The sequence below is a fragment of the Procambarus clarkii genome, chromosome 14 (genome assembly GCF_040958095.1).
Source record: "Procambarus clarkii isolate CNS0578487 chromosome 14, FALCON_Pclarkii_2.0, whole genome shotgun sequence".
Taxonomy (NCBI): Eukaryota; Metazoa; Arthropoda; class Malacostraca; order Decapoda; family Cambaridae; genus Procambarus; species Procambarus clarkii.
In genome coordinates this window covers 33,076,720-33,103,692 of record NC_091163.1, presented here as the reverse complement: position 1 = coordinate 33,103,692, position 26,973 = coordinate 33,076,720, and the positions used below count along the sequence as shown (strand labels likewise).

General features: G+C 45.8%; 1 protein-coding gene across 3 annotated transcripts in view; it reads right to left on the bottom strand.

The window, feature by feature from the left end:
• LOC123772840 (uncharacterized) overlaps positions 1-26,973 on the bottom strand; it is a 158,977-nt gene that overhangs the window by 3,739 nt on the left and 128,265 nt on the right. For 2 of the 3 annotated variants that reach the window (XM_069324434.1, XM_069324436.1), the window contains 2 exons: positions 17,782-17,964; positions 241-17,665 (listed from right to left, as the gene is read on the bottom strand). In XM_069324434.1, the coding sequence (XP_069180535.1) occupies positions 17,150-17,665; positions 17,782-17,964 (699 nt within the window). In that variant the 3' untranslated portion in view covers positions 241-17,149. Of the gene's footprint in view, positions 1-240; positions 17,666-17,781; positions 17,965-26,973 lie in introns of those variants that run through there. The other variant, XM_069324435.1, reaches the window with a different exon arrangement.

The following is a 26,973-nucleotide window of genomic DNA, read 5'->3' as shown; positions in this document are numbered from 1 at the left end:
TTTACTGCTAGGTAACAGGGGTATAGGCTGAAAGAAACTCTGCCCATTGTTTCTTGTAAACCGGGACCACAGGATCACAAGTCCAGTGTGCTGTCCGCTCGGCTGACCGCCTCCCCGGTGAGGTGCTTATATAACAGTGATAGTGAGGTGATATAGAAATGATAGTGAGGTGGTGATGATATAGCACTATAGCAGTGATAGAGTTGATGGTGATATAGCAGTGATAATGATAAAAATTAATAATAATAAATGTTTATTAGGTAAGGTACATACATACAAGAGATTTGACAAGATTGATGGATTTATAGATAGAGCAAGTACATACAATGTCTAAAGCCACTATTACGCAAAGCGTTTCAGGCATGAAAAACATTAATGACTAAAGTTTAATACAAATTGAGTATAAAGAATAAAATGTGTTGAGAACAAATAAAAATAGAGATAAAAAAGGGGGGAACATGGCTGAAAAAGCACCACAAATACAATTAGATCGACAAACAGCGTTGTTTAAAAAAACAGACATGGATTGACGGGGTAAGGTAGGTTACAGGGAATTTATTAGGTAGAGCTTCGTTTTTTATCTTAAAGTGGTTGAGAGAGGTACAGCCTTTAACATGGTTGGGAAGGTCATTCCACATTCTGGGTCCCTTGATTTGTAGAGCATTTCTAGCAGAGGTCATATAGCAGTGATAGTGAGATGATGGTGATATAACAGTGATAGTGAGGTGATATAGCAGTGATAGTGAGGTGGTGATTATATAGCACTATAGCAGTGATAGAGTTGATGGTGATATAGCATAGTGAGGTGATAGTAATATCACAGTGATAGTTAGGTGATTGTGATATATCAGTGATGGTGATATAGCAGTGTTGGTGAGGTGATGGTGATATAGCAGTGTTGGTGAGATGATGGTGATATGTTAATACTCAAATTGTATGACGGTTAAGACATAACCAATCACAGGCGAGTAGGCCTCTGACGTCATTCCATACAGAACTAGCACCAGCCGTGCTCCCAGCAGGCCTCAGTATGCTCACAGACCCAGAGTAGGTTGGACCTCGTCTGGCCAGATATATACCTCATTACCTCACTTAATAAACTACTAAAGTGTCTACTGTGTATGTCTACAACCACCATACATCCAAAAAGACAACGAATACTGGTAGCAGCTGTGGGATTCAGAATTAATTTTCTGAGCACCGAAATCTCAAGTGCCCACATCACGTGTGTCCAGCGCCTCCCGCCACCCACGCTTAATATTCAATGATATTGTACCAGTCTGGGGTCCTACCATCAACCACTACACTAGGTCAACGTCTCAGAAGGCACAATATTTTCCTGTGAGAACGCCATTTCGTCAGTGAGGGGGAAAGGAAGATTCCCGCCAGCCATTTTGAATTTCGTGCCACCTGGGAACCTGCGGCACCCACCCACCACCACTGCCACCCAAGCCCACATCAACAAGCCTTGTGTATGTTGCCTGTTTTGTTCCAGCTATTGCAATCATCTTCTCAAGCTTTAACTGTTCTGCAGCTGTGTTGTGCAATTTATTGAGAAACAATTGGTGGACTGCAACAGTCTGACTAGTGTCGTCAGCTCCCACTCACGTCGCCTCCTCTCGCCACTGCTACAGCCCTCTGCTACACCATTCTACAGTGAACTTCTGACTACACACCTCCCTAGCGGATTCCCACCCGAAGGCCAGCCATCTTGGAGCGCGGATTGAACGCTCCTGGCTGGACTTTCTTTCCACACACTTTACCTGGAGCTCATCTTTGAATTCAGCTGGCTTCTTTGGGCCAGTGTGTGCTCACTGCAGCCACCCAGGGGCTCACAGCACCGGGGGAGGCCAGAGTCTCCCTAATGGACGCCTCCTCGAGCGACGGCGCCATGGATGTTGACAGCAAGTCCCAGAGAGGAAAACATCTGCTGGAAAATGAGTCGGCTGATGCTGCCCCAGAGCGAGATGCTAAGAGGATGTCTTCGCCTTCAGAAGACCATAGTCTTGTGGTACCCCATTCCTCGTTTGTGGTTGTCCTAATCCAGTCAGAATCAGGTCAGTGCGTGTTTGCTAATCCTCGTACTTTAGGTGCAGCAATTGAGGCTTTGGTATTGTGGCAATATTGCCTGCCCAAGACCATACGTACCCTGGGTAGGGGTGCAGCACTGAAGCTACACATCAGAAAGGAGGCTCTATCACACGTCCGTGTATCCGACATTATTAAGTTGGGAGACTGGCCTGTCAGGTGCCGACAGGTATTGTCGCAGGAGGAGGAGTCTCGGGCCCGGTATAGGAAGACTGGCCCAATTGACCAGTGTTGAAGTGGATGACATCCAGGTCGCTCTGCAGGTGTTAGGGGGTGCATCAGCGAGATTATTGGAAGTTACCAGGATTTGTGGAACAGCAGGGCCTACATCCATGGTCCGTATAAAGTTCGATGGGCACCTCCCTGACCGTGTGGCACTACACAGGACCTCGTATCAGGTTCAGCCCTACAATTTCCCTGTGTTACGATGTTACGCTTGGCATCTATTGGGCCACAGTCGCCTGACCTGCTGTAATGCAGCACGTTGTGCAAACTGCGGCAAAACAGGCCATTCAGACAGAGATAATGGTAGGTGCTCTGCTGCACCTCGCTGCTTTTTATGCCATGGCCATCATAAGGTTACGTCCAAGAGTTGCCCTGTATATTTTGAGGCCCTCCAGTTGGACATCGATCATAAAACAGCGGGACCCCTCGACAGGAGCTGTTCCAGAGGCTGCGTGCCCTCAATCAGCCTATCGCTTCTTCTCGCCTCCAGGTTCCCCCTGGTCGGGCCTCTTCACAAGCAGGAACTAGCAGACGCTCTTGCCTGTCCTAGTCACATGCCTCATACGCCCAGGTTGCTAATCGATTTTCCCTCCTGGGTAGCCTTGACAATGACGGAAACTCAACCACGGATACAGACATGGATGCTCAGTCTCGGCCGGAGCCCAGCACTCGTCACCCTCCTGCCTCTCCCCAAAGAAGAGGCGTTGTCGACACACCCATCAATCAAGAGGTACTGCTCCAACAGATAGCCCTGATGATCCTCTGGTCCCCCAGGCACTTTCCCAGGGGATTGTGACACCGGTGGAACATGAGACCCAGAGTGAAGCACCCACCAGTCGCAGGCGCCGTCAATAGAGTTCGCGAGCCGATCACCGCTTCTGTCAGGCAGAGAGAAGCATTGATCAACATCCTCTGGGCTGGCTGACATTGATACCACACATTTTACTTACTTTGTATGAGGGTTTTATGGCTTTTTCTAGTGGTTCCCCCTTTGGAGACGTCTGTGCACAGGTGGTCAAAAAGTTAGCTGTTGTATTTCAGGGATAATGGCGCCCCATCCTGAGAATACTGTGGTGTTTTGGAATACCCGTTCCCTTTTTAATTACACACAATTTCTACTTAATTTTATCGCCAGCGCACCACCGTTGATCGTGGGACTCTGTGAGACTTGGCTTACTGACGATCTTTCCTTCACAGTGCCGGGGTATTCGGTCTATAGACAAGATCGGCCAGTACGGGGTGGAGGGGGACTTGCCCTCTTGGTCAGGGACTCAGTTCCCAGCTCCTTGCTCCGAATTCACTCCTTCCCGGGTGGGCATTTAGAATTCATGGCAGTGAAGGTGTCCCTCTCCCATGGGTGGGGCACCTTTGGAGTTCTGTATAACCCCTGTCTACTGGTAACGAAGAAGGAACTAGAACACTATTTTGGTCAGATCACAGGCACCTGCCTCGTCATTGGTGACTTTAAAGCTCGGCACTCATCATGGCAACCTATGCTATCGGGTTGCCACCACATCATGGCTGGCCGAGCCCTATTTCAGTTTCTCCTTGACTCCCCAGACCTCTCCTTACTGACGCCGCGAGGTTTAGGAACTCGAATAGACCCACTAAATCGACATACTTCAACGTACGATCTTTGCATTGGAAGAGTCCCCTTCACGATGACGCAGATATGGACCGGGCCGTACCTGGGTAGTGATCACCTGCCCATCGTCATCTCCTTCGGGGGTACTGTTCGTCCTGCTCTGACCTCCCGAAGATCCAAATGGATCTTCTCAAAAGAGGGGTGGCATGGCTATGAGGCGGATGACTGGTCGACCCTTCCCGCAGTTACTGCAGATCTGCATGGGTCAGCAGATGCTCTCTCCAAGTCCCTCTTCAGTGTAGGCTCTCGGCATTTCAGGAGGACTAGTGGCCAGACAACCAATCCTTCCCACCGTGGGGCACCGTGGTGGAATCCTGAATGTCGGCAGGCAGTACTGGACCGGCGTCGTGCGTGGAATTCGTGACGGCGCTACCCAACTCCACTGCAGCGGCAGACCTTCCGCAGGGCGGACGCCAGGTGTAGACGAACAGTCCTCCTTGCCAAACGCAAGGCCTGGGCTGATTACTGTGCCTCTCTCCAATTTGACTATTCCTCTGCGGGAGCCTGGGCCTTTGTTCGCAAGATGACAGGTAGGTAGAGGGGTTCCGGTTGGCCGAGCGGACAGCACGCTGGACTTGTGGTCCTGGGTTCGATCCCAGGCGCCGGCGAGAAACAATGGGCAGAGTTTCTTTCACCCTATGCCCCTGTTACCTAGCAGTAAAATAGGTACCTTGGTGTTAGTCAGCTGTCACGGGCTGCTTCCTGGGGGTGCAGGCCTGGTCGAGGACCGGGCCGCGGGGACACTAAAAAGCCCCGAAATCATCTCAAGATAACATCTCAAGATAGGTACTCCCTGCCTTCCATCCCACTCAAAGACCCCAGTGGTAATGGGGGCCTGGGGGAAGTACAAATAGCCGAACTCTTGGCTGACCACTTTGAAGATGTTTACCGTTCCTCGCTCCTTTCTGTGAGATATATAGGATGGGACTCCCGACAGGGTATAGGACTAGCTCAGGACCTGGATCGTCCATTTACATCTGTTGAGCTGAAGGACGCTCTGTCACTCTCTAGGTCGGGCACTATGCCAGGGATAAACAACGTCCCATATGAATTTGTTCGGAGGGCACCCAAGATCCTTCAGTCCCACCTCCTTCACTTCTACAACGCCTGCTGGTCCTCTGATGTCTTCCCTGCCCCGTGGAAACACGCCATTCTTCTACCATTGGCCAAGTCAGGGAAGGATCCGTCTGCCCCGAGTTCATATCGGCCCATAAGTCTGCTTCCATATCTCGGGAAACTGTTGGAACGTCTTGTTCACACCCGGCTACAATGGGTGGTGGAAACCTCAGGTCTTCTACCAGAGGGTATCAGCGGATTTCGGCCGGGAAGAAGCACGATGGACTGCCTCCTCTCCTTGGAACATCGAATAATGGCCACTTATCGCTGGAGAAGAGTGCTCCTTACGGCATTCTTCGACATCAAGAGTGCATTTGACTCTGCGTCTCATTCTGCTGTCCTTCAGAGTCTGGCTCGACTAGGTCTCTTGGGTCTGGCGTTGAGGTGGTTCCAAAACTATCTACAGGGCCACTCAAAGTGGGGGTTGGTGGAGTCGTCTCTATGTCCCGCCCTGTCTCGCGTGGTGTCCCCCAGGGAGCGATTCTGAGCCCACTATTATTCTCTATTCTTCTGTCTGATCTCCCTGTATTCCAGGGGGGTCCAGGTTTTAGCCTATGCCGACGATGTAACCCTCGTGGCGGATGGTGCCACTCTCCTAGAGGCATAAGGCTTCCTGCAAAATGCCGTGACTGTGTTCTCAGCAACTGTGCTGGGAAAGGGGCGTCATGAGTTTCACCTGGACCCACTTACCAGACCAGCCAGTGGTGACCGTCGGGGGCTGTCGTCTCCCGATCGCTACGGAACACAGGTGGCTGGGGGTCGTTCTAGATAGCCCTCGGCTGACGTGGAGGCATCATGTGGACTACCTTCGGGCCTCATGCCTTCGTCGCGTGAACATCATGAAGTAAGTAATTATCAAAAGAAGGCACCAAACCGGGAAGGCTATGTAGCACTATCAAATGCGCAGAATAATCAAAGGGCGCTAAATATCACCAAGGATGCCAATACGAGAACAAAAACGCATAAGGCGAACGATATCAAAAGTATCCGAGTCACCAAGAATTCTATTGAGGGACAGGTGACCGCGAGGGGCGGTCGGAAAGCAAGACACACGCTCGTCCTGGAAGTCAGGACATTCAAGAAGGACATGCACGACTGTAAGAGGGACAATGCAACTAGGACAATAAGGAGCAGGGCGGCGCTCCATCAAGTGACCATGGGTTAAGCGAGTATGGCCAATACGCAACCTCGCCAGAGCTGTTCCCCATCGCCGGTTACGGTGGTAGGAGGACGGCCACGAGGAAACACAACATTTAAGAGTACGTAGTTTGTTACCAGTAACAGACAACCAAGAAGCCTGCCAACGGGTAAGGACGGAGGAATGGATAACCGGGTAAAAGTCGGAATATGGAATACCTTTACGAGAGATGGGACGAGCGGACAGCTTCCTTGGCGGCAGCATCCGCACGCTCATTTAAAGACACACCAATATGGCTGGGAACCCAACAAAACTCAACCGACTTAAATTTACTGTGAACAAGAAACAGCCAATGCTGGATCTCGACAACTACTGGATGAACCAGACCCTACTGGATTAATGGACCCGAGAGCCATGAGGGCACTACAAGAGTCAACAACAACTACAAAGGAAGACTGACAACGAGAAAGCAGGAGACGAAGAGCATAGAGAATAGCATAAAGCTCCGCTGTAAAGATGCTAGTCTCCGGAGGTAAGCGACACATATAAGTGCGATCAGGAAAAACAACAGAGTAGCCAACACCGTCCGCAGACTTAGACCCATCGGTGAAGACAGAAACGGAGCGGGAGTGAGACTTAAAGTGCTCAAGGAAAAGGCGTTTGAGAACCGTAGGAGGGGTAAAAGCTTGAGTGATACGGGTCAAGGATGTACAAAACCGCGGAAGAGGGACTCTCCACGGGGGCAAAGAAGGAACAACACGAGGAGAAACATTAGAAATACGAACGGAAAGAGAATCCTGGAGACGAGATAACCAGACAGAAAGAGGGAGGTGGTGAAGAGGAACAGGAACTGCAGGAGGGGTAAAAGTTAAAACACGACAGAGGCGAGAGGAAGGATGTTGTAAGGACCGCGCAAGATAGCGAAGACAGTAGCGATCACGGCGGTCTTGGAGAGACAGGAAGCCAGTGTCAACATACAAGCTAAGGACGGGAGTCGAACGAAAGGCATCAGAACTGAGGCGCAACCCAATATGGTGCAAAGCATCAAGACGGCGTAGAGTAGAAGGAGAAGCAAACGAGTAAGCAGGGCAACCATAATCGAGCTTAGACAGGACGAGAGAGGAATGTAAAGCAAGGAGAGTGCGCCTATCTGCCCCCTAAGAAGTATGGGACAAGACCCGAAGGAGGGTAAGGGTCTTAGAGCACTCAACACGGAGGTAAGAAATATGGGGAGACCAAGACAAACGAGTGTCAAGGAATAACCCCAAAAGCTTTGCGGAATCTTTGTATTCAAGGGGATGACCATAAAGTGACAAAGAGGGACGAAGAACGACCTGTTTCCGCATAAAAGTCATGGCACAAGTCTTAGAAGTAGAGAACTTGAAGCCATGATCGGTGGCCCAAGACGACACGGCATCAATTGCAAGTTGAAGCCGGCGCTGAAGGAGAGGCGAATCATCACCCTGACAGCAAAGGGTAAGATCATCGACATAGAGAGCGGAGAAGACACCAGAAGGAAGAGAGGAAAGAAGACCATTGAGGGCAACCAGAAAAAGAGTAGTGCTCAGAACACTACCCTGGAGCACACCTTCGTATTGCTGAAAAGAGGCAGAGAGAGAGAGTGGTACCAAGGCGCACCAGAAAGGAACGACGAGAGAGGAAGCTGCGGAGAAAGAGAGGGAGATGACCACGAAGGCCAAAAGAATGAAGTTGAGATAGAATATGATATCGCCAAGTGGTGTCGTAAGCCTTTTCCAGGTCAAAAAGGACGGCAACAATGGAGGTCTTCACAGCAAAAGCAGTACGAATATAGACCTCCAAGTTCACCAGGACATCTGTCGTGCTGCGGCACTTGTGGAAACCAAATTGAGAAGGGGAGAGGAGGTGATGGTGTTCCAAGAACCACATCAGATGAACGTTAACCATATGTTCAACGAGTTTGCAGACACAACTTGTGAGAGCAATAGGGCGAAAGTCCTTAGGGGAAGTACCCAGAGACCCCGGTTTGCGAACAGGGAGGACAACGGCATCGAGCCAGTCCTCAGGGACTGACAACGACTCCCAGATCCGATTATACAGACTCAGTAAATACTGAGACATACACGGAGGGAGATGGCGAAGCATCTCGTAATGAATACCATCGGAGCCCGCCGCCGTAGAACCGCAGAGGGCCAGGGCAGAACAAAGTTCAGAGAGAGAGAAGAGATCTTCCGTGTGCCCCGAGAGGAAGAGTGAGGGATAGAGCTGAGGGCAGCGTTGAAGACAGTGTCATAAAAAAGGAAGAGGGCGCGAGGAAGAGGCAGGGAGGAGAGGTCAGAGAGAGTAGCACAGAGGGTGAATAGGCACCAGTCAGCCTTGGCAAACTGCCACCTAAGGAAGGAAAGGGGACGATGGAAAGAGAAAAAGGAAATGAAGATGGGGAAATGATCACTGTTATGGAGGTCATCAAGAACCTGCCACGTGAAATCTAAGTAAAGGGACGACGAGCAGAGAGAAAGATCAAGACAGGAAAGGGTGCAAGTTTGAAAGTCCACATGAGTGGGCTCACCAGAATTCAGAAGAGATAGAGAAGAAGCGAGGACGAACAGTTCGAGAAGGCGGCCTCGGGTGTTTGTCAGAACATCACCCCAGAGGGAATGTCGACAGTTGAAATCACCCAAAAGGAGCACCGGCTCTGGCAATGAGTCCAGGAGGTGATTAAGATCAGGAAGGGAAAGAGGGACATTTGGAGGGAGATAAATGGAACAGACTGTATACCATTTACCCACAAAAACACGGGCAGCAGAACAATGGATAGGGGACAGAAGAAGTACGGGGAGGAAGGGAATATCAGAACAAATTAAGAGAGCAGTAGAGTTATGGGCCCCAGCAAGAGCCGGGGGGGGGGGGGGGGGAGGAATAACCACGAAAGTAACCAGGACGAGCACCAAGCATTGGTTCCTGGAGACAAACACAAAGTGGTGTAAACTGTGTAATTAGAAGTTGGAGTTCATGGAAGTTGGCATAAAATCCACGTATATTCCACTGAAGAATAGACATTATCAAAGAGAAAGGACAGTAACAGAGAACAAGAAATAAATAAAGGTAAAGAGGAACACAGTGTATTAACCCTCAAACCGCGCATATCATATATATATGATATCAGTGACAAAACCGAAACCGCGCACATCATTTATATATGACTTCGTGTCTAGCGCTATAATTTAAACGCCCCGCCTGGGATAGGGGTAGTCATCGGCGAGCCTCGACCAAACAAACAAACCCCGCCTGGGGAAAAATTCCAGCGTGGGTCCCCTTTGTGTACAGAGCTCAGTTACCCGGCGGACACCATGGCGAGCGCATCACGTTCCGACGACCGACCCCGCTCAGCGAGACGTTCCTCGTGACCTCTGACCTAGGACGAAATTACTCGTAATTTGTTCCCGGATGGTGATGAGTCTGATATAGACGACTCAGACTTTGATCATGACTATACACAGCCCTCAGAGGTGGATACGACCGACGACGAGTGTGAACATGCTGGCTCCACCAGGGCTAGGCCTAGCATCTCGCCCATGCCTCCTCGCCCTCACTCCACCCCAATTTCAGCAAGACCACACAGTTCATGTGCTCCCTTGCAAGATATTGATGTTTTGCTCGACGATTCTGAAGAAGGTGAATCATTTTCCGGTTTTAGTGACTTAGAATCGGAAAATAGTTTTGCTAGTGCCAGTGGAGGAGTGTGTGGTGTTGCCAAGCGACAATTTGTCGCGTCAGCAGCATCTGGCCAAGCCATGCGGCACCGCATGGCACCACATGAACAAAGACCCTCAACATCGAGGAATTTTCCATCACCATCCCTGCCCGCCCCTACTGTTCCTAGACCTGCTTCAGCTCCTGGTACACGGTTTCCTCGCTGTGGTGCCGCTATTGGCTCTAGAAAGACACCCGGTGTTTTTGTGTGGAGTGATGGGACAGATTTTGTTCCAACAATTCCTGTTTTTGATAATTCGGATGTTGGAATTACAGACATTTTCCCTGATAAAGGTGCAGACATGTGTGAAATGGACTATTTTACTGCATATTTTGATGAGCCGCTAATGGAACATCTTGTTCATGAGACGAACAAATATGCGAGTGATCTCATTGATGAGGAGGAGTTATCCGATTTTTCACGTTTGCAGCGATGGAAAGATACGACTGTAGGTGAAATGTATGTGTTTTTGGCACTGTGTATGTTGATGAAACATTGTGTCAAACACGTAATCGATCATTATTGGAGCAAAGACCATATTGTTCCAACACCAATGTTTGGCAAATATATGTCTCGAGACCGATTTGCGATAATCCTCAGGTGTCTTCACTTTGCAAATGATGAAGACATGAATGATGAAGATAGGCTTTGGAAGGTAAGGCACGTACTGAATGAACTTATCGGAAAGTACAGGGATTTCTACGTACCAGCTCAGAAGCTTGTGATTGACGAATCCCTTGTGCTTTTCAAAGGACGTCTTGCCTTCAAGCAGTATATTCCCTCCAAACGCCACCGATTTGGATTGAAATTCTTTGTACTCTGTGACTGTGAAACAGGAATTGTGTTACATATGATAATGTATACAGGTACAAATGTAGACATTCCTGCTAATGACCAACATGGCTTCTCAGGTAGTGTTGTGAAGTCACTGCTTGCACCATATCTGAACAAGGGCCACATTTTATACACAGATAACTATTATACCAGTCCCTTGCTAACTAGGTTCTTGCTTGATAATAGAACTGGTGTGTGTGGCACAGTGAAGGCAAAACGAAGGGATATGCCAGTGTTTCCAGGTGCTATGCAGGTTGGTGATTGCGAGCTCAGAAAAACAGGTGGAATGCTTTCAGTGCGGTGGAAAGACAGGCGTGAAGTGAACATGTTGACCACCATTCATGCTGGAACAATGCTGGACAGTGGCAAGGTGAACAGAACCACCAGAGAAATAATCTATAAGCCAGATTGTGTCTTGGACTATAACATCAACATGCGTTTGGTGGATAAATGTGATATGATGGTGGGGGCAGTGGAGTGTGTACGGAAAACAGTGAAGTGGACCAAGAAAATGTTTTTCCACCTTGTTGATGTAACAATGCTGAACAGTTACAATATGTATCTTGTCAAAACAGGTGGTAAACGTAATTTCCGTGCATTCAATTTTACTGTAGTAACACAATTACTACAGAAGTTTGGCAAAGTAATTCCTGGTGTACAGAGGCCCATTCTGAACCCGGTATTGCACCATGCTCCAACACCCAGGCTCGCTTTCAGGGATGCCTTTTTGACACACAATCTCAGGTTTTTACCACCAACTGGAAAGCGTGCAGTAGGCCAGCGTGCGTGTGTAGTATGCTGGTCAACAACCAAGAGGGAACAGAAAAGAAAAATGGTGATGACTTGGTGCACAGCGTGTCAGGTCCCTCTGTGCCATGTCCGATGTTTCAACGAGTATCACAGTCTTGATGACTTCTAAATGTCCAAGACTGGTGCCAAAACATGTAAATACAGAATAAGTGAGTGTATATAATGGAAATAAATCATAAGAAATGGTATATTTTATTGTGAAATAAGACATTTTTGTGCAAATACTTGTGACACTAATATGTGGATACAATATACATTGGCAACAGTTTTATGTTTATAAATCATCTTGTGAGAACATATTGAACCACACCAGTGAAAAAAATGGGTGTAAAATACGCCATAGATACTGTAAATAATAACGCGAAAATTAATTCACGGCAACTCGCGCTCTTTCTCCGTCGCGCCTGACTCACCCCGGGCGCACAGCGGTCCAGCGAAGATCAGGCGTGACGTCATCAACGATCTTCTCGGGTCATTTACGTCCACGGTAAGTGTAATTAAATTTTTTTATTATTTTTCCCGTGCTCAGGGAACACAAATAAAGAGATTAAAAAGAAAAAAAAAATTTTAGAATTTTTTTTTTGTTGCGCGTGTGGGTGTTATTTATTTATTTATTTATTTATGCATATACAAGAATGTACATAAGGAATGTGAGGATACAAATATGGTAATTACAGTCTTGTAAAGCCACTAGCACGTGCAGCGTTTCGGGCAGGTCCTTAATCTAAGAAAATTTTAAGGAGGTAAATACTTGCAAAATTTATAGACAAAAAAATGATAACAGATTACATGAAATGAAAAAAAAAAAAGATGAGAGAAAATTGTAGGTACAGTATATTAAAGCACATAGGTAGCTAAGATTGATTGCAATGACAGCTTAAATGGTAGTTGACAACAAATTGGTAGGCACAATACAGCAGAAACAATATAAGATTGATTGCAATGACAGCTTGAATGGTAGTTGACAAAAATTGGTAGTCACAATACAGCATATGGCTAGCACATAAAAGAAGACAGCAATGAACACAATGATAATTCCATTTGGACCCCGAGCGGTTTGAGGGTTAAAGAATCGCAGGATCAGGGTCAGGATCAGGGTCTGGATCAGGAGCAGGGTCGGCAAAATCAGGGTTAGGGGGGGCATGGGTAAACTTAGTAAGGAGAGAGGGAAGGGAGCGAGAGAACAGACCAGAAGCGGACTGACGGGGTCCGGAGGAGGAGGAGACAACTGAGAGGGGGCAGGCAAGGACAGCTGGAGGAGGGGGGGGGGGGGGGCAGAAATCAGGGAGTGCACCTCAGGAAGGGCAGCAACAGAGAGGGAATCGGGGGCGGAAGAAACCTCCATTTCAGAGACAGGGGGTTCGACTACTGAAATGGGAGGGGATGTAGGGACAGAGTCAGAGGGAGGGGGTGAGGAAGAAAGCAAAACCTTCTTACTCGCCGGAGAGGAAGAAGGAGAGGAGCCAGGCTTACGTTTCTGACTCGAAGAGACAGGCGTTCCAGTAACAACGTACCGGGCGACAGACTCAATGGTCTCAGCAGGAGAAGAGGAACGAGAGCGAACAACACGAAGATTGCTTGGAGGATGATGGATATCAGCCTGGACAGAGAGGTGGCATGGAGGGTCAAGAGACTGGGGGGAGAGATGGGAAGAAAGAGTAGGGGGGGGGAGATGGTGAAGAAGACAAAGGAGATATGGCGGACTGGGTAGGAAGGGGGAAAATCCCAGATGGAGAACCGGGAGGGAGACCATCTGGGACAGGAGGCAAAGGAATAGGGGAGGGGGTGGTGGGTGTGGTCGGGTTTAAGGCCTGGAAATGATTGTGAGACTGAGGAAGACGGGAAGGACAAGGAGAGGTAGAACGCAACACGCGAGCGTAGGAGACACCTGCAAAAGGGGTGAGACGACGAACTTGGCGTCTCGCTTCAGGAAAAGACAGACGATCATGGTGCTTCAAGTTGAGGACGGCTACCTCGAGTTTGTAGTGCATACACGAGCGTGAGAAGGTAGGGTGGGCTTCATCACAATTGAGGCAGCGAGCCTGGGGAGAAGTGCACTCGGACTTAGAATGACTATCGTCCCCACACAAGGGGCACAGATACACAGTACTGGTGCATTTGAGGACACCGTGCCCGAACTTCCAACACTTATTGCATAGTCTAGGAGAGGGAATGTACTCCTGAACGGAGCATCTGGCACCAGCAAGAATAATAGAGGGCGGAAGGGCCCTACTATCAAAGGTGATTTTGACAACTCGAAGGGGCTGACGGCGACGACCACGAGGGGGTCGAGTAAACGTGTCCACCTGGAGGACAGAATGGCATTGGGCTTCGAGGATATGTTTAATATCCTCATGGCAATCTTTGAGGTCCCGAACACCAGTTGCAACATGGTGTGGGAGAACAGTGCCAACAATGGCATTTAACCAAGCGTTCTTGGAGACCCGAACAGGGGTCTCTCCAATGCAGGACAAAGCGGCTAAGCGAGTAGCTGCATCCTGACAAGGAGCAGCGACGACACGCGTACCGTAACTGGTGGAGTTAAAAGTAACAGAGGCATCTACTGAATCAACAAGGTGTTTATGGAGGGAAAAATTGTCAGGAGGAGTAGAATCCAGATGGTGGAGATCAAAGTATTTAGCCCACGTAGCGGGACCAAACAAGGCGTTGTAAGTAGTGTTACAGGAAGGGATCGTGCAAGTGCGTCCGTGGCAGGAACAGCGTTGAGAACCCCCGGAGTTCATGGGGGTAAAAGGCACAGTAGTCACAATGAGAGACGAAGCCGTGCCAGGGGACGAGGTGGTCACCACTGGGGGGCTGGGGACTCGACCCTACCGCAGAGGAGGGAGGGGAGCTGAGGGGAGTAGTCAGGTCGTCGGGGCCCAATGCAGCAGGGGCTAAAGGGCCTGGTCTTCCAACACAGTCCGACTCGGGGGCTTGGTCGCCCACCCTACGAGCCTGAGAAAGTACAAGGGAAACATTATCAGCCATGAAAATGAAGGAAAAACTCTCATTCACGAATGTGCCCCCACACCCACCATGGAGCCACAATTAGAGGCAGGACACCCAACAAGAAGCTATTGCTGATCTTGCCAGGGCCCCCAGGGGTGCGTCGTGAGTATACGCCCCACAAACACCACCTTAACCCTTAACCGCGCAAATCATATATATATGATATCAGTGACAAAACCGAAACTGCGCACATCATATATATATATGATTTCGTGTCTAGCGCTATAATTTAAACGCTCTGCCTGGGATAGGGACAGCTATAGTACAGCCACGACCAATAATTGCCAGATGCCACCTAGAAAAAAAATCCAGGCCAACATTCTTGGGTGTTACAGCGTCAGTATTGAGCAAGCCACCAAGGCTGGTGCTCGCAGCACGAGCTCACAGCACCGCTGTTCAGCTTGTGACCACAGCATCGACTACAAATGCCATAATATATATGATACTGCTATTATTTAGCAGCGATAGTATTACTGAAGCCCCCTGACTGTGATAAAACTGACCAGGATTCTGATAATAGCAGGATTGTGGTGATATTTAGCGCTGTGCTCCATGGAGGGAGGAGTAATGCTGTGGGTGGGAGGGTGGTGGCGTTGTCTTCTGACTGTGTGTGGCCACCTTTTATTGACTGCACTCACCATACCAGCTGGGTGGTTCGCTACAGTGAACACAAATGTGTTCACTATAGCGAATGGTGAATAAAACAGGTACTTATATATAATGTGTGTGTATATAGCATAATAAAACCCACAAACAGTATTGTTGGAGGAGAAATATTAGTGCGTCTGGCCTTGAGGGCGGCCGCCACCAGCTGACTGTGTGAGTAGCTACGTCTCTCTGCCTTTACTCACCATACAAGCTTAGATGTACAGTTATGGTGAACAAAACATGTAAATACTTATATATAACATCTGTATATAAAAGCAAAAACAGTATGGTGGGCGGAGAATGGTGGCAAGTCAGGTGAGGTGAGGGAGAGAGGGAGTGGCAGCCAGTCACTGCCACTCAGCATACCAACTTAGTGGTTCGTTATGGTAAACACGAATGTAGATACTTATATATAATGTCTGAATATAGTGAATAAAAGCAAAAACAGTATGGTGGGAGGAGAATGTGGGCGAGTGAGGTGTTGAGGGAGTGAGTGGCAGCGAGTGGCTGGCTGGTGTGTGGCGGTCACTCCTTGTTACTTTTTGACTCATAATAGCAACTTTGTGGTTCGTTATAGTGAACAAAATATGCAGATACTTATATATAACATGTGTATATAGTGTAATAACTGACAAAGTATTTGTTCACTGTTTGATGAACATAATTGAATCAACAATATGCATACCATATTTTTGAGTACAGCGATGATTCACTCATTTTATTATATAAATATATCACACTACACACTATTGAATAATATTACATCAAAAAAACTATGAAAAATCAATCAGAGACATTGAAATAATTAGGTAATTATCTCTTTGTGGCCGCTCCTGCCTGACAGCTGGCAAGCAAAAAATATTTTTTTTTTTTTTTTAAACAGGTTTAGAAGGAAATTTTTATTTTTTTTTGCTATGCGCCTGTGGGTGACACATGCTAAATAGCCAGGTGCCATTTAAGGGTTAATGCTCTTGTTTAATTAAAGCATTGTTTCCATGATTTCTCACCTATTATGTTCATTTTTTTTGTGCACATGCCGAGGTGTTAGTATTCCCGCACACCTGATCTTGTCGACTTGGTAGCGTGTCCGCGCAATGTTAATACTCAAATTGTATGACGGTTGAGACATAACCAATCACAGGCGAGTAGGCCTCTGACGTCACTCCATACAGACCCGGCACTAGCCGCTCTCCAAGCAGGCCTCAGTATTCTCACAGACCCAGAGTAGGTTGGACCTTGGCTGGCCAGATATATATATCTTGTTACCTTACTCAATAAACTACTGAAGTGTCTACTGTGTATATCTACAACCACCATACATCCAAGAAGGCAACGAAAAGATATAGCAGTGATAGTGAGGTAATGGTGATAAAGCAGTGATAGTGAGGTGATGGTGATATAGCAGTGATAGTGAGGTGATGGTGATATAGCATAGTGAGGTGATAGTGATATCACAGTGATAGGTGATTGTGATATATCAGTGATGGTGATATAGCAGTGATAGTGATATAGCAGTGATAGTGAGGTGGTGATATAGCGGTGATAGTGAGGTAATGGTGATATAGCAGTAATAGTGAGGTGATGGATATACCAGTGATAGCGAGGTGATGGTGATATAGGAATAATAGTGAGGTGATGGTGATATAGCAGTGATGGTGCAGCAGTGGTGATGTAGCAGTGAAAGTGATATATCAATGAAAGTAGGGAGGCAATATCAGTGGATAGATTGCCAGTGGAATGATGGTGATGGTGGTGGTACAGTGAACTAGAGTGGCAGCACAACACCACAGTAGTGATGGTACAGTGAACTAAAGTGGCAGCACAACACCACAGTAATGATAGTACAGTGAACTAGAGTGGCAGCACAACACCACAGTAGTGATGGTGATGGTACAGTGAACTAGAGTGGCAGCACAACACCACAGTCCACCACAGTCACCTCCGTAATGTCACTGTGGTTGACTGCTGCCCTCACCACATCCAGGCCACTCACCACATCACCGAAGACCCCTACGTACGGGTCATCATCTTGGCGGCCCCTGGTAGTGATACCGAACTGGGCACTCTTGGGATCCCCCAGATTCCACCCCACGGACGCCACAATTCCTGCCTGGCTTGACTCCTTGTACTTCCCTCGGAGGTCAGGCAGCAGTGAGGCTCCTCCCTTACCATCTTTATTCTCGTAGTCTCCGCCCTCCACACACTCGCCAGGCTGACCCTTGTTCTCCACCCTCAACAGTTTAGTGTTGCAGTAGGTGTGGCCCCGCTGGCCCGTACACAACAACACAAACTGTCTGGCCAGCGGAGTGTCAGGGGTCAGCTGGATGGTGACCCGCCCTCTTGTTGACCCTGCCCACCCGAGGTCAAGGAACGCCAGGGTGCAGGAGGGGTCCAGCACGCCCACAACATCACTCTCCTGCACAAGATGATATAAATCATGTTGATAACTGTATAACAAAATGTTATCATATTAGTTATCACAATTCAGTAAGTCAGTAATGTCAGTAAGACTATTGGGTGTAATAAAGTAACCTGGAGGGTGTGGGCGTGTGCGGGCGTGGGCTGACGCATGAGTGGGTGGAGGTACAGCTGTCCGTCTTGTAGAGTTATCCTGGCGGAGCGGCGGCCATCTTGGTCTTCCTGGACGGCCACCACCCGGCCAGCCTCCACCAGCCTCTTGACGGGCTCCTTCATCCTCCTGCGGAGGTCCTCAACCTGTGGACAGTGTCAGCCCCATTATCACCTGTGGTCAGTGTCAACCCCAATATCACCATTGGTCAGTATCAACCCCATTATCATCTGTGGTTAGCATCAGCCCCATTATCACATGTGGTCAGTGTGAACCCCATAATCACTTGTGGTCAGTGTCAGACCCATTATCACATGTGGACAGTGTTACCTCAATTATCACACGTGGACAGTGTCAGACCCATTATCAAATGTGGACAGTGTTACCTCAATTATCACACGTGGACAGTGTCAGACCCATTATCAAATGTGGACAGTGTCAGCACCATTATCACATGTGGTTAGTGCCAATGCCATTATCACCTGTGGACAGTATCAGCCCCATTATCACCTGTGGACAGTGTCAGCCCCATTATCACCTGTGGATAGTGTCAGCACCATTATCACCTGTGGACAGTGTCAGCACCATTATCATATATGGACAGTGTCAGCACCATTATCATATATGGACAGTGTCAGCACCATTATCATATGTGGACAGTGTCAGCACCATTAATACACATGGACAGTGTAGGCACCATTATCACCTGTGGACAATGTCAGCCCCATTATCACCAGAGAACAGTGTCAGCCCCATTATCAACTGGGACAGTGTCAGCCCCATTATCACCTGTGGACAGTGTTAGCCCCATCGTCACCTGTGGACCGTGTCAGCCCCCTTATCACCTTGTGGACAGTGTCAACCTTATTATCACCAGTGGTCAGTATCAGCCACATTATCACCTGTGGACAGTGTCAGACCTATTATCACCTGTGGGCAGTATTGTGGGAACTGACCTGTGAGATTTATATTTAATTTAATTTATATGAATTTATACAGAATTTATATTTAAGTTAATTTATATATTTCGATAACAATTTGTATGATGTTAAGTGGACTGTATTTCTGCAATCTCTCAAATCGATCCTCTACACATTAGGGGGGGGTTTATATTGAGTTTATATGTATGCAGCCAATCAAACTACAGTATTAAACTACATATATTAGTACATTAAAGAGGTTCCTTATCTTATTGTACAGCCAGCTTAGTCCACCAGATATAACTGGGATGTAGACACCAAATTTCCTCTTTGAGGTAGCTTCCATCACCCAGTAACTGGTACACAAAGATTGCTTCCTCTTCTTGACCTGTCAAAAGGGCGCTAGCTATGAAGCCAGAATCCTGATATATGACAGCTATATCAGAGAAAACACTGTACAATGAATCAGAAAGACCAAGGCTTAATTACCTTTTTTAAGAGGCTGTTCGCATTCTAATTGGTACGCCCTATCTACTGACATTAATGGGCAAAAATGATTAGATAAATGGGTTTCCGCAGAACACTTTCCTTGTATTTGTTGACAGCGTGTTGATAATGGCAGACCTTTGGTTTCCATAACACTTCGTCCAAGAGAAATTAACAGGAGCCGAATTTGATCCCGTGCGCCTCTGGTCTTAGAACAATAACAATGGCTGACCACTCCCTCACCACTACGCTACTGGCCTACATTGTGTAGATATCAGAAAGTGATAGAAGGGTCACATTTACTCTATTTCAATACTGATAATTAAGTTAATTTATATGAGATGTTTTTATGATGGCAAAGTCCAAAGACTAATGTATTTAAGAATAATTCCCAGCAGAATAGCTGGTGAATTTATAATAGTATGTGGCAATGATATTCCATTTTCTATAGACGGAAAATTCCACTACAAGTTACATTTTCTTTGGGTAACTTGTGTATACAATGCAGCAACAATATCTGAAATTACATGTAATATTATTAAATGGTGTCGGATTTTCCAACATAATTCCCTGAGGGCTGCTCACGGGTCGAAGTCCTATTTAGAACAGACGAACACCGATACTCCTCCTTCGAATTATTAGATTAATTTGATGTTAGTAGTTAGTAATCACACATTTGTGCGTCTGTTCGTACAGGACGGATGTCCCGTACTAGAGTTGCAGGGGTTAAAGTCTAATGCGATTTCATTTCCCTGTTAACTCTTGAAAGGCTAAAATTCAAGCCTAATTACATATTATTTAACCCAGAAGACTGAATGTGATCAAGTACTACAGTCAAGTATGATTCAGGGACTGCAGTGAGATCAGTGACATGATATAACTTGAAACTTGTTCAGGTAATTGGTCACTGATATATATACACTGAGGCTCATGGAATTCATCTTGATTAAATAATAAATGTATCAAAATCAGTCATCAGATTTATTGGGGTTTAATTTAGTTAATTGATTCAGAGGATTGAATAGCCCATCATTAAAGTAAAGTATGGTTCTGAGACTGCAGTGGGTTCAGTGACATTGGTCGCAGTGACTTGTAGCTGTTTAGGTTACTGTTCACTGATTTGCCACTGAAGCCTCATGAACTCATCTTCAGCTTTAAAATGATGATATTATTATCAACCTCTGTTACTATAGTCAGCTGTAATCTCCTTGGTATAATGCTACTGGAGAAATATAATCAGCTGACAAATTTAGATTTCTACTGGTATTGTTTATCTGCAGGCATAGGTCTCCTCAGGCTTGATACTGGGCCTGAAAGTAATTTACCTCCTGCAGAATTTAACATGGTTATGCCCTGATATTTAGTAGGGCTACCGATGAATCGATGGCAATAGTCTGTCCCTACAAGGAGACCAAAGTCGGTGTGGTGATCAAACTTAATATTATCTGCCAATTTTATTCCTCTATTTCTCAGGAATTTGGCTGTTGCTCTCAAACCTTGAACTTGTAGGTCTACTGGTATTTTTTCCACCACAATGGCTTGTACTCGACAGACGTACCTGCCTAAACGTACTGATGGTTGTACCACCTGGTAGACTTGAGGTCCTGCATCTGTTACAAACCCTGAGATGTTGAATGACGTCTGGGCTACAGGCCTTAATTGTAGTTCATCTGCCAACTTTTTAGTGACATGTGTTCTCTGGGACCCTTGGTCAAACAACCCACGGGTATGGACCTTGGCCCTCTTATTCTGAATGGTAATTTGGGCAGTAGGCAAAGTCGTATTACCTTTAGACTTTGCCGATTGGACACTCTTCGTTTGTTGCACCTTGCAGTACTGTACTGTAGTGGGAATGCTATCTTCCACCTTGGGTCTTGAATACGTTAATTTTGTATATTTGCACAGTGCTGCATGGTGCCTACCTCTTCTACACCTGTTGCAGGTGTTGAATTGGGTATCACAATAGTCAATGTTGTGTGACTTGAGACACCTTGAACATCTCCCTAATTCCTGGAGTCGCTCAATACGAGTGTCTCTGGTTGGATAATTAGCACAACAGTATGTTGAATGTCTCTTTTTGCAGAACATACATGTCCCCCAGCCTACTGCACGTTTGGAAGTTACAGGTTTGGGTGAACTAGTAACAGTAGGCTTGGAGGATTCTGCTGCATTGTCAGATTTTCTGCAACGTGATGTTAGAGTAATTGGTTGATGTTTATTTGGGGTAGTTGTTTTACCCTTTAATTGACTATTATTTTCTATTTCTGAAGGCTTGCATGAGGCTTTAACTTCCTCATTTGCTCGTCGTTTTTTTATGATGGAATGTAAACCTTTGGTGATGTCCTGTGCTGTCAGGATGGTGTTATGTTGATGTGCGTATAATTCATCTAGTATATCGCTGGACAATTTTCGTTGAAGGACTACTTTGGTCATCCATTCACTAGTAGTTATATCAACCTTAACCCTTAAACTGCGCAACGCGCCTGCAGGCTCACGTCTGGTTTGCGCAACGCGCCTCCGGGTATTTGTATTTTTCACGCTCCATTCAAAACTCCCGCGGCTACATGGGGTTCAAATCAGCTTCCTCAGGGCTCTTGTAAACAGACGCCATCTTTAAAAAAAATCGTAGTCCACATTCCCGGGTGTGGGAGCCTCAGTAGCGTGTGAGCAACCAAGGCTGGCGCTCGCAGCATGAGCGCACAGCACTGCTGTTCAGCATGTGACCACAGCATCGCCTAATGTCAAAATATATATATAACTTGTATTATTTAGCTATGATAGTGTTATATTAGAGCCTGAGTGTGATAATGACTGGGTACAATGTTCAAATATCAGTGATTCAATGCTGTTCACGATGTTCACAGCGCTAGCCACAGCACCACAGCATTATTTCGTTCATCTAGGAATCTTCAAATGATTTCTTAGGTTCCTTTTCAAAATAAACGTGTGGTCAATTATTCATTTACATGAATTAGTGACCAGGATTGTGATAATAGCAGGATTGTGGTTATAATTAGCGTTGTGCGTAGTATTGTAAAAGGAGGAATTTTGATGAGGGAGGGAGGGCGAGAATTGAGGTAGCCTCATTGTGTGTGTGTGTGGCTGCCACTCTTGTTTTGCTCACCATACTAGCTTAGTGGTTCACTATGGGCAACACATATGTACATGGGTATATATAGTGTGTGTAATAACAGCAACAGGAGAATGTTGAGAGGAGCTATTTTGGTGAGGGAGGTGACGTAATCGTAGCGTCGTCTGCTGTGTGATTTTTCATGCAGTGTATGGTGGCCACTGTACTGTTTGGACACAATACCGGCTTACTTGCATAGTTCTGGTAAATAAAACATGTAGATAGGTATATAGAACATGTGTAATAAGAACTATAACAATATGGTGGGAGGAGCAATGTTGGCGAGTAAGATGTTGGAGTGAGGGAGACTGGCTGGGTGTGGCTGCTCTCACTCGAGGTGTTCTGAATGTGTTCATGGCCAAATGCTCCTATTGGCCCATACGAGGCAGCTGCTATTGGCTCATACGAGGCAGCTGCTATTGGCTCATACGAGGCAGCTGCTATTGGCCCATATGCGGCAGCTGCTATTGGCCCATACGAGGCAGCTGCTATTGGCCCATACGGGGCAGCTGCTATTGGCCCATACGAAGCAGCTGCTATGCGATGTTCTGAATGTGTTGATGGTAAATGTATATAGTGTGTGACAGTGTATAGTAAGTACATATGTTGTAAATGTACATAAATGAACATGAAACATTGGTGTGAATAACTGTATGATGGGAGGGGCAAAGTTGGCGAATACAATGTTGGAGAAGTGAGGGAGGGCTGGCTGGGTGTGGCAGCTCTCACTCGCGGTGTTCTGAATGTGTTGATGGTGAAAGTATATAGTGTGTGACAGTGTATAGTATGTAAATAGATTGTATATATACACAAATTAGCATGATACATAGTAAATATGTGCTGCATATGTGTACACAAGTTTCATGCACGTAACACAGTGTCTACGGACAGTACGGATGTTGTACTGCGATATTATAGTGTACATGTTCATTATACGTTGGATTGGCACATAAAAACAATGAAAATGTATTTGGAAAGGTGCGCAAAAAATGAACGAAAATATATTCACGGCAACTCGCGCGCCCCGCCCCGAGCGCCCCACCGACCCCTAGAGCTTACGGCACGGGGAATGATGACGTCACGCCCCAACTTCCGGACCCCATAGCAGCCAAAGTAAGTACAATTTCGACTTTTTTTTTACCCATACTGAGGGAAGGGTTTTTGACACTTTAAAAAGAAAAAAGAATTTTTTCCAGAGAATTTATTTCCTGCGCACTGCGGGGGTGTCACATTTGGAGGCAACGCAGTTAAGGGGTTAAGACTGAATGTTTTTAGTAGCGACTCAAACTCCATGCTGAAGGATTGTAATGAGTCAGCAGTCTGATCAGGTTGAGGTAAGTCCAGCAATTGTAGTACTAGATGTATGACAGTTTTCTCATTGCCAGCATTATCCATATTGGCTAATTGATAAAGCCTTGTGGGGGCTTGTACCTGGGCTGCTCATAATGCTGAACAAGCACTGATGGAAGCCTAGGGTAAAATTCTGCACTCACTAGGCGATAATACTACCTCTACTAGAGGTTAGCACTTAAAATTAACCCTCAAACCGCTAGGGGCCCAAATGGAATTCACACCCACAGGCGCAATAAAAAAAAAAAAAAAAATCCAAAAAATTCTTTCGTTTTATAGAAGTGTTCATTTTTGTTCCCTGATCACGGAAAAAATAACAAAAAAATCGTAGGTGGCATATTTTAGCTGCAATAGGGTAGGGAAGTGTGGCAAAAAAGGGGCGTTGGCAGAGCCTTCGCCAGACGAGGTCTACTCCACCCGAGCTGTCAGACGGCAGTTGCCACAAATATATTATTACCTAATTATTTCAATGTCTCTGATTTTTTCTTAGTTTTTTTGCAGTAATATTATTTCATACAGTGAATTGTGGTATATTTATATTATAAAATGTGTGAATCATCGCTGTACTCAAAATTATGGTGTGCATATTAGTGATTCAATTATTATGTTCATAAAACAATAAACAAATAGTTTTGCTGTTGTTACACTACAGTATATACACAGGTTATATATAAGTATCTGCATGTTTTGTACACCATAACGAACTACTAAGTTGGTCGTGTGAGTCAAAAAGCAACGAGGAGTGACCGCCAAATACCAGCGAGCCACTCACTGCCACTCCCTCCCTCAACACGACCTCACTCACCCTCATTCACCTCCCACAATACTGTTTTTGTATTTATTCACTATACACAGACGTTATATATACGTCTTTACATATTTTGTTCACCATAACTGTACATCTAAGCTTGTATGGTGAGTAAAGGCACAAAGACGTAGCTACTCACACAGTCAGCTGATCGGCGGCCACCTTTAACCCTCAAACCGCTAGGGGCCCAAATAGAATTCACACCCACAGGCGCAAAAAAAAAAAAAAAAAAAAAAAAATTCTTTCGTCTTATAGAAGTGTTCATTTTTGTTCCCTGATCACGGAAAAAATAACAAAAAAATCATAGGTGACATATTTTAGCCGCAATAGGGTAGGGAAGTGTGGCAAAAAAGGGGCGTTGGCAGAGCCTTCGCCAGACGAGGTCTACTCCGCCCGAGCTGTCAGACGGCAGTTGCCACAAATATATTATTACCTAATTATTTCAATGTCTGATTTTTTCTTAGTTTTTTTGCAGTAATATTATTCCATACAGTGAATTGTGGTATATTTATATTATAAAATGTGTGAATCATCGCTGTACTCAAAATTATGGTGTGCATATTAGTGATTCAATTATTATGTTCATAAAACAACAAACAAATAGTTTTGCTGTTGTTACACTATATACACAGGTTATATATAAGTATTTGCATGTTTTGTACACCATAACGAACTACTAAGTTGGTCTTGTGAATCAAAAAGCAACGAGGAGTGACCGCCAAACACCAGAGAGCCACTCACTGCCACTCCCTCCCTTCAACACCACCTCACTCACCCTCATTTACCTCCCACAATACTCTTTCTGTATTTATTCACTATACACAGACGTTATATATACGTATTTACATGTTTTGTTCACAATAACTGTACATCTAAGCTTGTATGGTGAGTAAAGGCCATAAGACGTAGCTACTCACACAGTCAGCTGATCGGCGGCCGCCCTCAAGGCCAGACGCACTAATATTTGTCATCCAACAATATTGTTTGTGGTGTTATTATGCTATATACACACATTATATATAAGTATCTACCTGTTTTATTCACCATACCTGAACAAATAAGCTGGTATGGTGCCCAAAGACCATAGTGGCCATCAGTAAACAACATGCCAAGTCGTGCAGACGACGCTCCTCCCTCACCAAAATGGCGGCTCCCAACCCACTCCTCTCGCTGTTATCTCACACTATACACACGTTATATATAAGTATCTACATTTGTGTTCACCATGGCGAACCACTAAGCTGGTATGGTGAGTGAAGTCAATAAATGGTGACCACACACAGTCAGAAAACGACGCCACAACCCTCCCTCCATGGAGCACAGCGCTAAATATCACCACAATCCTGCTATTAGCAGAATCCTGGTCAGTTTTATCACAGTCAGGGGGCTTCGGTAATACTATCACTGCTAAATAATAGCAGTATCATTTATATTATGGTATTTGTAGGCGATGCTGTGGTCACAAGCTGAACAGTGGTGCTGTGAGCTCGTGCTGCGTGCGCCAGCCTTGGTGGCTTGCTCAATACTGACGCTGTAACACCCAAGAATGTTGGCCTGGATTTTTTTTCTAGGTGGCATCTGGCAACTATCGGTCATGGCTGTACTATGGCTGCCCCTATCCCAGGCGGGGCGTTTAAATTATAGTGCTAGACACGAAATCATATATAAATGATGTGCGCGGTTTCAGTTTTGTCACTGATATCATTTATATATGATATGCGCGGTTTGAGGGTTAATACACATTATATATATATATATATACAATCATACACACTAATGATTTTAGTGATAAACCAGTGTCACTGGAAGTACCTTTAGGTTAGCTCTTCTATATCACCCTAGGATGGTATAGACACTAATTAATCACTCAAAGGTGTAATGATCATAAGTAAATTATTATATATACACAACTCAACTCGAGTTGGTAACAATTATACCCAAAATAGGGTCTGCACCATTCATTAATGGTGCTAGGTTGTTTAATATAGTACAACTAGACTATGGTAATAATGGGACTAGAATGAACAATAGTTCAACTAGACAATGGTAATAGGGGACTAGGTTATCTATAAACACTAGTCAATGCATATCCTACCCTGTTGTGGGTTGGCAATTGGTAAACATTATATTGAGAACACTAGTGCAATATATATTAAATAATTCTCTATTTTGGAGAAATAATATGCACAATTATTGATAATAGCCTCTATGAAACTTCTAATATTAACAAGAAGTATTAAATATTATTAGTGACCTCACGAAATAAACTCCACAAAATTCGTGGATAATCTCCCGCGAAATTAACACCACAAAATCCGTGAACAATCTCGCGAAGACACAGCCACTAATTTGGCTGGTTTCAATATTAGCGCTGTCATTTCACAGAATAACACGCCACCAAATCTGTGGGTGTGCATGAAACTGCTGCGTAAGGCTGGACTGAGTTGAGGGCTCGTGAACT